Raw genomic sequence first — 12,279 nt, forward strand, 5'->3', positions numbered from 1 at the left:
ACTGCTCATTCTGTTACATTCTGTGACTTTTGATTCAGTAACCAAGTTGTTGTGCCTGTCAATTTCTTCTTTGTTATGAAGATAATCACTTCCTTTTGGGCATGTGATTAGTAAGGGGTATTGCAGCATACCTGTGTACAAATATTGTTTATTTCTATGGAGTGAATTTTTATGTGTGGCCTTTGACAGAAGAGGCAAGTTTCTTTTGCTGTCCAGTTTAATTCCATGATTTATATGTACTCCAGCATTACGCACAGAAAGCAGTGATACATTTCAACTCGTTTCTAAACCCTGCCCCCGAATGACCAGAGACTGGAATTTTGGAATCAATAGCTCTTTTCATAACCAAGTACACAGTACAAAGTGATCCATAAATGTAAAGAGAGTGACAACCATTGCCGATAAAATGGAATGATAAGATTAGCAGAATGGTTCAAGTAGGGTCGTTCGATTAGGATGGTGTTGCACAAGTGCACTAGTAGCCGACAGTTGGCCGGTGGTAAAATGGTAGTCATTCCTCAACCTTGTCCTTGTTTGAGCTATACACACGTTCTCACTCTGAATACCCGTGAGTAGAATTACGATTGCCACTTACTGATGTAGACTGGGATGTGATGCATAATGCTGGGTTGTTTGTTCTCAAACACGGACCCATGGATGTCAGCACCTTTAGCGAGGAGGTCTGGCACAATACCTGGCATGTTGTTTCTGCAGAAGAAAAAAAAAATACACACACAGCTTCAATGACTTCGCAGGCACATGACTAGCTACATGTATTCCACACCATTTCATTGAAAAGCTCAGACAGGTATAGACTCACTGATACATATGGTAATAACCCTGTTTCCCTTTTCCATTTTTTACAAATGAATAAATTGACTATTTCGAAGTGACACATAATCATAATGTCTGAAAAATTTACCAGATGTTGCCTGAAATCTGAGAAAAATTTTTTCAAACTTCATCAATACTCATTTTTACATTTACTGCTCACCTTCCATTCCCAAAAATGAACATCTGCAAAGAACTCAATTGATGCAAACACTGAATTAAGCAATTGTATAGTTACAGATGAGTGACTCTCTTCAATGTCATTGTACATGCCGCTGATACATGTACTTACTTAATTGCCAGAAGCAGCACATTGTGTTTGTCTGAACAGTTAGGGTCAGCACCTGCTGCGAGCTGAAAGGAATGGAAAACACCCCTCCGTTACCACAGTAACATGATAATCGATTTTCAAGTCAGTTTGGTATTCAAACAGCGCATACCCAAAATGAAGAGTGCCAGTGGTCATTCAGGAACAGCAACATGCAATGCACGGTCTGCTCTATCAGCCTGAGCTGACCATGAGCCCACTTGCATGCATGCTTTGTTCCTAGAAGACCTTGCCTATTTGAAATACCAACCTGGCTTCCTAACATTTCAGGTTTTCATGGTCTAAATCTAGGTTTAATATTAATACAGTCGAAGAAAAGATGCTCATTTAAGGAGTGAATGGAATTCACAATAATCACAATAAACAAAAATGTACGAATCTCCAAAAGATTTCAACACTTTATTGGAATCAATTCTTCATGTTACTTTCTGTTCTCACATTAATGTAAGCCTAGTACATACCAGTGTTATCACATTTTGAGCTTGTTGACCAACAATGGCACACAACAAGGGCGTGTATCCTTCGGCATTCACTACATCCAGTTTGGGCTTCATCGCCATGATTGTTGAAAAGACGTTGCTTGGTTCCTTAGACGCAAGCATGTGTAGAGCACATGAGTTTCCTGTGAATTCATTTCCCAACATAAATGGGGTTTAATCACTGATCCCTTACACAAGAGGCCTGTTTGCTTCATGCACATCTGGATTTCGATCAGTGATCCCAAACGCTAGTTTGCTCCATCCATGAGGTGGGTTCTGGTGTCAGTGATCCAACCTCGGATCACTGATTGCCATCTGGATCCAACAGAAACAACAGACCCTGACTGGATGGCACATCTAGATTGAGGCTGAAGTCACTAGGTACCATCTTTAGAGGACCTAACTGTGCTTGGAACCAGAGTTAGCATCCTCTCCACACCTCACTGCCCTCTACACACAATACAAGCTGCCTCACCACTAGACTCCCTGCAATCTCCTGACGATGGACAGAGCATACTGTCCAAAATGGTGAGTACCACCGGTTCTTTTCAGAACCCCATATACTCAAAAAAAGAGATATATCCATGGTGATACCGCAAACCCATCTAGTTTACTTCTTAAGATCTCCATCATGATTGGCTGTCGCATCATGACCGTTTCAGGTTGCACTGCATGGACTTGATTGTTCATGTATAACCTTTCATAATACATCGTGAGTGTTCAGGTAAATTTCCAATATCATTAACAATGCAATTGTTTTCTTTTGCTTGCGCACAATGACTGGCATGGGTACAATCCAGTCAGTAAACAGTGATCGGTTGGTTTAACACAAGCTCGTATTCAAGACTACCTTCCTGCATGGTAACGTCTACAATATAGTTTTCAGCTATAATGTAAAAACAAATCTATTCCTTTGAAGACTACTCAGAAGAACCATGAAAGATATTTTAGAGCTTTGGACTGACAGCAAGTCTAGAGTTAGAGTGCGTTAATAATTACTCACATGAAAATTGGAAACGTCAAGTGTTAAAGTCACCAGGTGAATTGAAAGCTGAACACGTACAAAGTCCATCCAATCCAATAAATGTTTCATAATGTATGAACTAGTCTGTATGTCATAAGGTTTCCGTACTTACGTGGCACATTTCTAAGGTCCTTTTCCACAACTGCATTGATGTCTGATTCGCAAAGATTTATCAATGCCTATGAGCAATGTTAGGAGATACAGCAATACCAGAAGAGCGGGAAGATCAGAAAATAAAAAGAAGAAAATTTAAAATATTAAACTCCCAAAAAGCTATAAAACATCACAAACCAGTAACATTTCAACTTGACTATGAATTATTGTTCGCCACATCTTCAGGCATTACATCAGAACACTTGAATGACATTATTTGCAGCTTACTGTACACTATTCCATGTATTTGGAACCAACATGGTTGCTTTCAACAGCCTTGTTACTTGTCAACTGTTGAGGCAACTTGAAACCGAAAAAAAGAAGTTGGAGTTGGACCGTATCACGTATACACATAAGAAAATGACTGGAAATCGGATCAGAATTCGCATTCAAAGATTTTGAGAAAGATTCTGCTAGGATTGAAACCTCAGGCCCTCCTTATTGTGATTTGTATTTCAGGTCATTGTAGTCAGCAAGCAGTTTGCAGCAGATTTGTATTACATATCTTTGTTTTACTTGATTATAATATGCTTTAATTATGATATCAAAGTTACTAACCTTTACTACAGCATTCCATATGGGACATTCGATACTCTTGTGCCGACCACAGAATTTCTTCAGGGAAGGTGGGAAATAAACAATATATTAATATGCCACCTGAAAAAAATTGCTGCAACAAAAGGTCTCGTCTCCTTTCTAACGACAGTGAAATTAATAATTCATCTTAGATATCAAAGTCTGTAAAATGGTTGGCCTTGAAGGACTCTGAGGAATACTCATCATAGGAGTTTAAGCACAACTAAAAAATGTCACAATTCCCTCTGCAGTTTTACAAGAATATTTAGACCGACACTTTCTTTGGACACACTGTGGCATTTGCCTGTGCTCATCTAGACATCGTTTTCTGGCACTTCATAGAGGGCTAAGTATAGTGTGTTACGCACAATACCCAGTTTAAGTGATCAGTGATGCATTTGAGTAATGGGGTGCATCCTTCATTGTTCTTCCTCCGGGCAGCTTCCTTCAGAGTTGTAACCTTTGACCCTTTACTCCTCTGCGTCCGCTTGCCACCTTTACAGTCTCTGGTCTTTTCCTGAACGAAATAAAAATATCTATTAGATGTAATGTTCACTGGTTGTCTCGGCCTTCACTCATGCATGTTAAAAACACTGTATACTTGGTGCTATCAGAAGACCTGTTAAAAAACCATAAGATTATAAATTGAGATTGAACCCATTGCGAACTCTTGGTAAAACTGTGTGACAAACAGATCGAGAGCACTGGAAGCCACCTTGGAAAATCGTCCTGTCATTCCATATGGATATGCATGAGTAGACCAGGAACACTTCCAAGATGGCCGTTGCACTCTACACATACAGCTACATATAATCTAACTCAAAACTGTCAAGATTAATCATTTTAACTGAAGAGAAAATGCACAAATACATAGCCCAAGAACACATCACTGATTCTTAGTAACTTGGGTACCAGGACAGGAAGTAACTCAAAATGACGACATTTAAGACTTAAGGTTAGGGTAGCTGTTGATGTAAAACATCATGCATTCCTGACACAAAAAAGGGGAAAGGGGTAGGGGAAAGTATGTACCGTGCATGCATATGGTTTGAACCAGTATTAGGTGTTAGGGCAAAACCCATATTAGAATTAACATCTCACGCTACAAAGTACATCTGGTTATAGTTTGTGGTATCCCTTGCTACATCTGACTCGGACCAGCCAGCTGAGCCTGGCAAGCTCGGTGGTTGAGTGGTTAAGAGGTTTGCGCTAGTTGCAGGAGGTCGTGGATAAAGGGCGTTGTCATCCAACTTTTTACAATGTCGCCGTCCCGTGATAAATTACATGTATCTCAGGATTTTCACATCTTGCCTTATTATGTCATTATCCCAAAAATAATCTCAAAAAATCTGATGGCACTTCAAGAGCTCCGTACTATCCCACTGCTCTTTCCATAATTTTGCTTTGCTGTCGCATGTGATGCTCAGGGCTCTCATTGTTTGGTGTGTCCGTATGTAACACATTACCAGCCAACAGTCCATTTAATGCATATTGCCATTGACAGGTGTGCGGCTACTTTCATGTTAAGCATGTTATCAAAAGTTGCTAAGCAATATTCTCTTGTTGTATGAAGCAGTTTCTGGAATGGGGCAAGGGGAAGGGAGATTGGACTCACATTCTCAATTAGCAACTTGAAGATTTCATCGTAGGCGTCAATACGAGACCCAGCAATAAAGTGCAGTAAATTGTCACCAGCAATGTCTTCATCCAATGGTATGTTGGCATTCTTACTCAGAAAAAACTTCAGCAAGTCGATCATACCCTACAAACAGAATATCATATGATTGAAATGTAGGTACAGTAGGATTTTAAAAAATCCTTTAACCTAGCTGGATTCACAATTACAGGTGAATCGAGCTGCAGAATGAGAACCATATTTGGGGGGGCATTTTGGGGGGAGAGGAGCTGAAGAAATTTTTGAAATCTCTTGATTCCACATTTTATGGCCTTTCTCAGGGGCGAGGCTATATTTAGGGGCTTTCTACATGCTTTGTGAAGGAAAGGCATCATCTTTCCCTTCTAAAAGAATTTAAAAATTGCTCCCCCCTTTTCAGCAGGGGGGACATAGCCCCCATTGGACCCCAGGATCCACAAATGGCAGGGTCAAATGAAAACCATGAGATCCTTACATTTTTTATTGCAACTCTGAAGGGTGTCCTTCCATGCAGGTCTGATGCGTGGATGTCAGCTCCATTCTCAACGAACAGCTTCAGCTGTCTAAGTGACTCCTCAGTTGTGGACTTTGAGCATGCCGTCAGCAGCAGCGTCTCACACTCGTCGTTTCGGCGGTTGATGTTTATCCCAGGGTGGCCCAGCAGGAGCTCTGCGCACCCAAAGTGGCCCTTCATGTAGGCAGCACCCAGGGGAGTTATCTGGGTATTGTACAACTGGAGCGGAACGACATCTCTGCATCAGGTTACTGCAAACTGGCCTCATTTACAATTTAGCACTCTTGAAAATGTTGGCAATCTGTAAAAATGTTCTAAAACTTGATTCATGTTGGGAACAAAGATGACACAATGGGGCAAACTGCAGACAACTATCCTTGTGTTACCATGGGTACTTCTGAATAATGAAGTTACGTCACTTTCAATTTCCAAGTGACTGAAAGTTTAAAAGTGAGGCTTTACATGTAATTATAGCAAAGTAGGCTCCTTCCTGTTTCAGAGTGTTCACGAAATGATGTGAGTTCAGGTAGTACAATAAGAAATGGCCATCTTGTGACCAAAGCCTCAATGTCCGTTGGTTTTCAAGCGCATAGAAAGTACGGGGCATTCAGTAATTTCAATGAGTTATTGTTAGTGAATTGCCATAACCTGAGCCAAACTCATATTGAATTGGGGAAACCCCGAATAAATTGAGCATAAGAAATTTCCAAATTAATACAAAGTGATTTTAGTTTATTTATTTTCCAATTCATGCTCATCTTATAGTGTGCAAGTGCAAATTACAGGGGGGTTATGACTGACAATGAAGACAGCGTTACAAGTCTGCCGCAAATTTTGAATCTTAAATCATATTATTCCAAAAACGCAACACTTCAGAGTTGTCGCAATGTAAAAATTGCCACATTACGACCCAAACTATGATGACAAAAGTCTGATTAGTGGTACCAATACCTCGTCTGTATTTAAGATGTTTGGATCCCCACCAGCTTGGAGGAGTAGTTTGAGGCAGTGCCACCAGCCATAAGCAGACGCATAGTGGACTGGAGTGTTTCCTGAGGAGTCCTTGGCGTTAGGATCAGCTCCTTTCCTCAGGAGTAGAGTAGCCACTGGGTAGTGACCGTTCATGCAGGCCAGCATCAGAGAGGTGCGCTTGAACCTATCTGGTTAGTCAAATTAGTGAAGATGTTTTTTAACTTTCCAAATTTTTATTATTATTATTATTATTGCTGGTTTATTTAATTCAAACTGCCAATAGAAGCCCAAGGGCTGAATTGCTGAAATACAACAGAATTAAAAAAAAAAGGGTGACATAGATAGGATTAATCAGTATACACAGGTAAGCTTACATTTCAATTTACATAATAATATAAAAGACAATTAAAACAAAAAAGAAAAAACATATAAGGTGATTGTATGGTGGAATTTACATAACAAACGTAAACTTACACGTTTGTTCAACATGACAGGGGTTATAGACAATACATAGGAGACAGAATTTTAATTGGAAATGTAAACTAAGGACCCTTACATTTACACACTTAACAAATACAAATAATTCTTGCATAAGGTCTTTAAAGAAAATCAGGAGCAGAAGGCCAGGAGTTTCAAAAAGTGTCCAATTCCTTGATGAGGTCAGCTTCCAACATTTACAACTGACAAACATGAGCCTGCAAACATAGTGGCCTTGTCCCTAGTGTGTGGTCTGGCAATCTCCTGGAGGGTTTTTAAAGTTTGGATTCAAGGCCGCCTGACATGCCATCGCAGACTTCCACAGACACAATTTTTTTAGAACAAAAAATTCCAAATTTTGGCCTTTTATAATTCATCCGATACCAATATAGTGAAGGCACAGTGATGCCCTTGAAAAGTTAAAAGCATCAACCTCTTTTCTCAATCTCCGCATCCAGCTCCTCAATGAGGACTTTGGCCAGCTGGAGGTGTCCCCGTTCGGCAGCAATCATGAGTGGTGTCAGCTTGTTGTTCTTGTGTGACGTCTTCATGTCAACCGCGTCTCCATATTTGACTAGGCTCCTGACACAGTCCTGGAATTCCACAGATATGCAGAGGAATTACAATGTAGTAACCCACTGGTTGAGCACTCTACCAATTACAACCACAGCTGTCTGGTTTGCCTTTAATTATCTCCTTTGTTATGTTCATCATTCAACAATCCTGAATTTACCCCCACTGTTCAATATTTTAAGTACATGTAGAGTGCACAAAAAATATGCTAGTTAGTCGAAATAATTAACAATACCACAGGCTGCCGGGTGCTTTTAAACCTGCAGCACACACGAACGGGCGATTTTCAAGATTTTCAGTTTTCAAAATTCTTCAGAAATTCATAATTTCATTTAATGGACGTTTACACCCGCACAAATGACTCTTTCGAGGATACTCTAAGCTGACAGGTAACCTTTATTGACCCCTGAACATTTCAGTCAGGGCTGCCACCCTGTAAAGAGAGCCAGAACTGTGAGATGTTGCGTAATTTCCTTTGTCCACAGGGAATGCAAGTGGGGTCTTTTCAAACATGGCTGGATTAGCATGCAGCGATGCTGTGTTGCTCATCAATGGGGGCCCTGGAGTACTTCTGTCTGCGGTACTAATCCGCGGGCACGCTATGCCCAAAACAGTGGTATACTGATTAAAAACAGTGGTGGATTACCTTCAAAAAATGCAAGCCGAAAAATGATGGCCTTTCCCAGCAGCAGGTCTTTTGTTCAAAGTACGGTCTTTATGTTGCACGGACCAGCTCTTTTGTCCCAATTTGGGCACCCCAGCTCTGCGTATAAACACAGGGTGCTCAAAACAGGGCTCCGCGGCAGCAAGTGGTTAAAAGTGAATTTTTGCCCCAAACTGGTTGGTAAAAATGCTTATGTCTTTTGACATAAGTTCAGGGCATAGACCAGGAACATAATGTCGAGCTTTGTTATGCATGCTTTCCTGTAGCATTGACGCGGGACACGATCCACTGATCCCCCATAAGAAAGCACACATGTGAACAAAGCACGATGCCGTCATGTTTTGGATCTACTGGGAATGTGAGGGAAATTGAAAAAAATTCTCAACAAATATCTTTCCTCCCTCATTTTTCATCACATAAAGTGCAAAAACCCCAGCAAATATGATTTGAAGGTTTGAATTCTGGGCATAGACACTGAAATGAGACAAAGGTCCCTAAGGGTAACAGGAAATGCCTTTTGTAAGGACAAGGAGGATTCAGGTTTCCAGACAGTAAGCTCTGTCCATCGTCTCCTGAGAGATTCCACCTTGAGCAGAAGTACCCCTCAGCAGTTGAAAAGAGCCATGTTGGTGGGCAGTCTTCATTTTGTTGGTAGCGATGTGACTGCAACACTTGTTGTGAACAGCAATATGCAGTTACCACCAGAGGAGCCTTCGTGGCAACAGAAATTGTGCCCTCTCTTGGTCAAGCTCGGGGCCCTTAATTACATGGTGCTACCAACAACCTCTGTCTCAGAGCAACATGCAGCCCCTGGTATGGACGACTAAATTTGTCATTAGCAAATGACATACCACATGTCCACCCTCTGCAGCATAATGGATGGCAAAGTGCTTGCTCTTGATGATCCTGGTCACCCCCAACCTCTTTGGTGGTGTCGGGTGAGGGTCAGAAGCTGAAACTGGTACAAAATACGAAATAGAACACAACCTGAAACTGACCTATAATGATGCTGACAATAAATGACATCGAGCATCGGATTAAGCTCATAAGGGTTTGACTTCCTGGCTGGAAGCCTTTTAACATAATGATGGCATCACCGCTGAGTCAAAGTGTGTAAAGTATGTCAGACGCTTAACCATCCAAATAATTTCCGTTGATAGTTTCTCCACTTTCTCCAAAAAGGGAGAGGTGGCCATATCCAAATTTAATAACAAGGCAGCAATGCAAGATCTTCTTTTCTTCCTACTTCCATCCCCTATTCCCCGCCCCCTTTACCAGTTTTTGGACAGGTGCCTTGCAATGTTATGCTAAGCATTTTTGTGTGTAATATTAGGGTTTAAGACGGTTGTCATTAATGTCTGAACGCACTAGGTTTTCTTTTCTTGAGAAGAACTTCAACGTTCTTAGTCCGGCCATGCTTTGCAGCTATCATTAGTGGGGTTACCAGTTTCTTGGGTTGTGGCGTTTCAGCGTCCACACCACTGAAAAGAAAAGGCAAGAACAAAGGTCAAGCACAGGCATCGGTGTTGAGCCATCAAAACGTTTGTGTGCATTGTTCTTGTTGTTCAAAAGTTTGTTGGAAAATATCAGCACAGACTCTTGTAATGACAACATTCTTTCTGCACTTATTAAACACGAAAGTAAAACGGTGGAAGAAATTTGCAAGCAGAGACAACTTTAATCGATGATCATTAGCCAACCTGGTACTGTAGCATTCAGCTGGTAATCTATGTACAATGGGCAAAATTAACAGTAGTTGACTATTAAACATTTAACCATTGGCTAATGGTCACTGGTGGCAGCAGGGCACCAGGGCGCCACTGCCCCCCCAACCTTTTCAAAGTGGGGTAATGCCCCTCCCTACTTTTGGCAGGTCCATCAATGGCTGATGCCTGATATCTCACAAAAGCCCCCCCCTTAAAAATTTGTTCTGCTACCATTGTTAATGGTCACTTACCAAACCTTTCCTTGTTATTAACCCTATCTGTCCTCAATCCTCTTATCTTAATATGATTTTACATACACCCTAGGGGGTTCTATTCTGCAATTTGATTGATACCTTTTCAGCAGGAGTTCCAAGGGACCACTGCTCTTGCATGCTGCAGCATAGTGGATGGGAGTGAAGCCTGCTTGGTCGGGAAACGATATGTCTGGGGACACTGACAACAACTTGGCTATGATCTTAGGGTTGGGGTTGATGGCTGCACAGTGCAGAGGAGTTATCTATGAACAATTTGTACAACAGAAAGTATCATCTCCCTGGTAACACATGTTGGTGTGTTAATTGCTCAAATAAGAGAGGATTATTTTTATGCCATGCTTAAAACTTTATCATTGGATTGGAAGGCAACCAACTGTAGGTACAACTATTTTGACAATTTTGATAATTTACAACTACTTTGGCCACTAAACAATAAGCAATTCAGGTTTTACACTTTCTGCTTCTACATGTATTTGATTTCCTTCATTATATTCAATTTAAATACCTGAATGTGATATACATGTGTACATTTCAGAAGTTAAAAATATCTTAGTACTAAATGTAAGATTTACTCCCCTTCTATGATCTGTCACTGCATTCAATTTTTTTATTGTAAGGCAAGTTTCAAGCAGTTTTCCAAATCCTTCAAAAAATTTCCCAATTTGGTCAGTGACCGCATTGGACACTGTTAATAACTCATTCCAAATCACTTCAAACATTTTACTGTAGGAACCTTCCCCAGTCTTCCAAAATCCTCCATCTTGTTTAGAACTCGCAAGGGACAGCAAGCTCCAAGCATTGAACATGTAAGCAGTCTCTGCCTTCCTCAATCCGGTATAATCCACTGAAATCTCCCAGTGGCTTTTTCATGGGTCTGGGAGGGTCAGGGCTAATGAATGTACATGTATACTTGCCCTCTGATTCTTGTAGGATTTCTTGGTGACTACTTCAGCTTTAAAAGAAGTCAGCTGTTCAGGTTTTGTGGCTGACAAAACCTATTAGCAAAACAAAACGTTACAGAAGGAGCATCAACACCAGAAATACTTCAAAAGCATTGAGACTGTTTTGAATTCTTATCACATTCTTCGTTTTTGTCTGTTTGTGTTGAGTCAGTTGAGTTTATCCCATGTTTAACAAATACCCATAAATACCTGGGACAGCTTTTCTATTCCTATTGGTCAAAACATTTCATGTGACTGCGTATTAACATGTGAAAATGCCCAGTGAGAAGTGATAATGCCTGCTGCGTAAATCACGTACTGGCACATGGATATGAGACAGTTTAATGGGTTCTGATTGGTCAGGAGTCTGTGAGCACGAGACGCACCAAGCGCGCGCCAAGTTCATTGAAGGGGGTTCTATTGGACAACTTTCAAAAGTAATACACCATAAGATGGACAGGGGTGTTTTAGAATAAAATTGTTGGAAATCCATCATTTGTTGACTTCTTTTGACTCTCAGAATAAAAAGGTATTTATGAATGGGAATCTTAAACTAATATTTAAGACCTTACTCAGGAGACTGAATGCCGATAATGCCCTCACCTGCGGCTTGGGCATTAGTCGTGTCCATTCTCCTGAGGTGGCCTTTAACATGCGTTTAAGACCGGCCAAGCACATATTTATTCCCCTATTTAATCTTCTGAAATGGCACTAATTTAAAAAGAAAGATTTCAAATATAGCAAAATACTTGACCAAAAAAAACAGTTCAAAGGGAGGCCAGTGTGATCTAAGCAGCACACAAGGGAATGTATTGTATACCAAATTGTACCAGCATAAAATTTCATGACCTCTTCACACGATCTTTGTGCGAACCTCTCCCCTTTTTCAATGTATGCCCATCAAGATAAGACAACAACACTTCCGAAGGAGCCCGGCAACCCACAGGATACACAAAATACAGCAGTTCTTTTATTTTTGCTAGCTGCTCAAATAATATGGCCATCAAGTTAAGCAAGGAAGCGTCTCACCTTAAAATGGTTGGGACAATTTTGCACATTGATTAAACTTCAACTTAACTATGTGAAATTTCCGCGGGAGGGGGTTCCGCATG

The 12,279-nt window shown here is 40.8% G+C and overlaps 1 protein-coding gene across 3 annotated transcripts in view; it reads right to left on the reverse strand.

The window, feature by feature from the left end:
* LOC110980545 (poly [ADP-ribose] polymerase tankyrase-like) overlaps positions 1–12,279 on the reverse strand; it is a 44,030-nt gene that overhangs the window by 23,701 nt on the left and 8,050 nt on the right. For 2 of the 3 annotated variants that reach the window (XM_087137112.1, XM_087137119.1), the window contains exons 10-23: positions 11,141–11,221; positions 10,305–10,468; positions 9,614–9,726; positions 9,097–9,203; positions 7,442–7,601; positions 6,511–6,719; positions 5,521–5,778; positions 5,007–5,153; positions 3,765–3,908; positions 3,374–3,430; positions 2,775–2,841; positions 1,621–1,781; positions 1,124–1,185; positions 596–708 (exon numbers count right to left, since the gene is read on the reverse strand). In XM_087137112.1, coding sequence (XP_086993238.1) covers positions 596–708; positions 1,124–1,185; positions 1,621–1,781; positions 2,775–2,841; positions 3,374–3,430; positions 3,765–3,908; positions 5,007–5,153; positions 5,521–5,778; positions 6,511–6,719; positions 7,442–7,601; positions 9,097–9,203; positions 9,614–9,726; positions 10,305–10,468; positions 11,141–11,221 — 1,843 coding nt within the window. The remainder of the gene's footprint in view (positions 1–595; positions 709–1,123; positions 1,186–1,620; positions 1,782–2,774; positions 2,842–3,373; positions 3,431–3,764; positions 3,909–5,006; positions 5,154–5,520; positions 5,779–6,510; positions 6,720–7,441; positions 7,602–9,096; positions 9,204–9,613; positions 9,727–10,304; positions 10,469–11,140; positions 11,222–12,279) is intronic. The other variant, XM_087137114.1, reaches the window with a different exon arrangement.

Source organism: Acanthaster planci, linkage group LG01 (genome assembly GCF_054643075.1).
Source record: "Acanthaster planci isolate LZ-2023a linkage group LG01, COTS_SCS, whole genome shotgun sequence".
Taxonomy (NCBI): domain Eukaryota; kingdom Metazoa; phylum Echinodermata; class Asteroidea; order Valvatida; family Acanthasteridae; genus Acanthaster; species Acanthaster planci.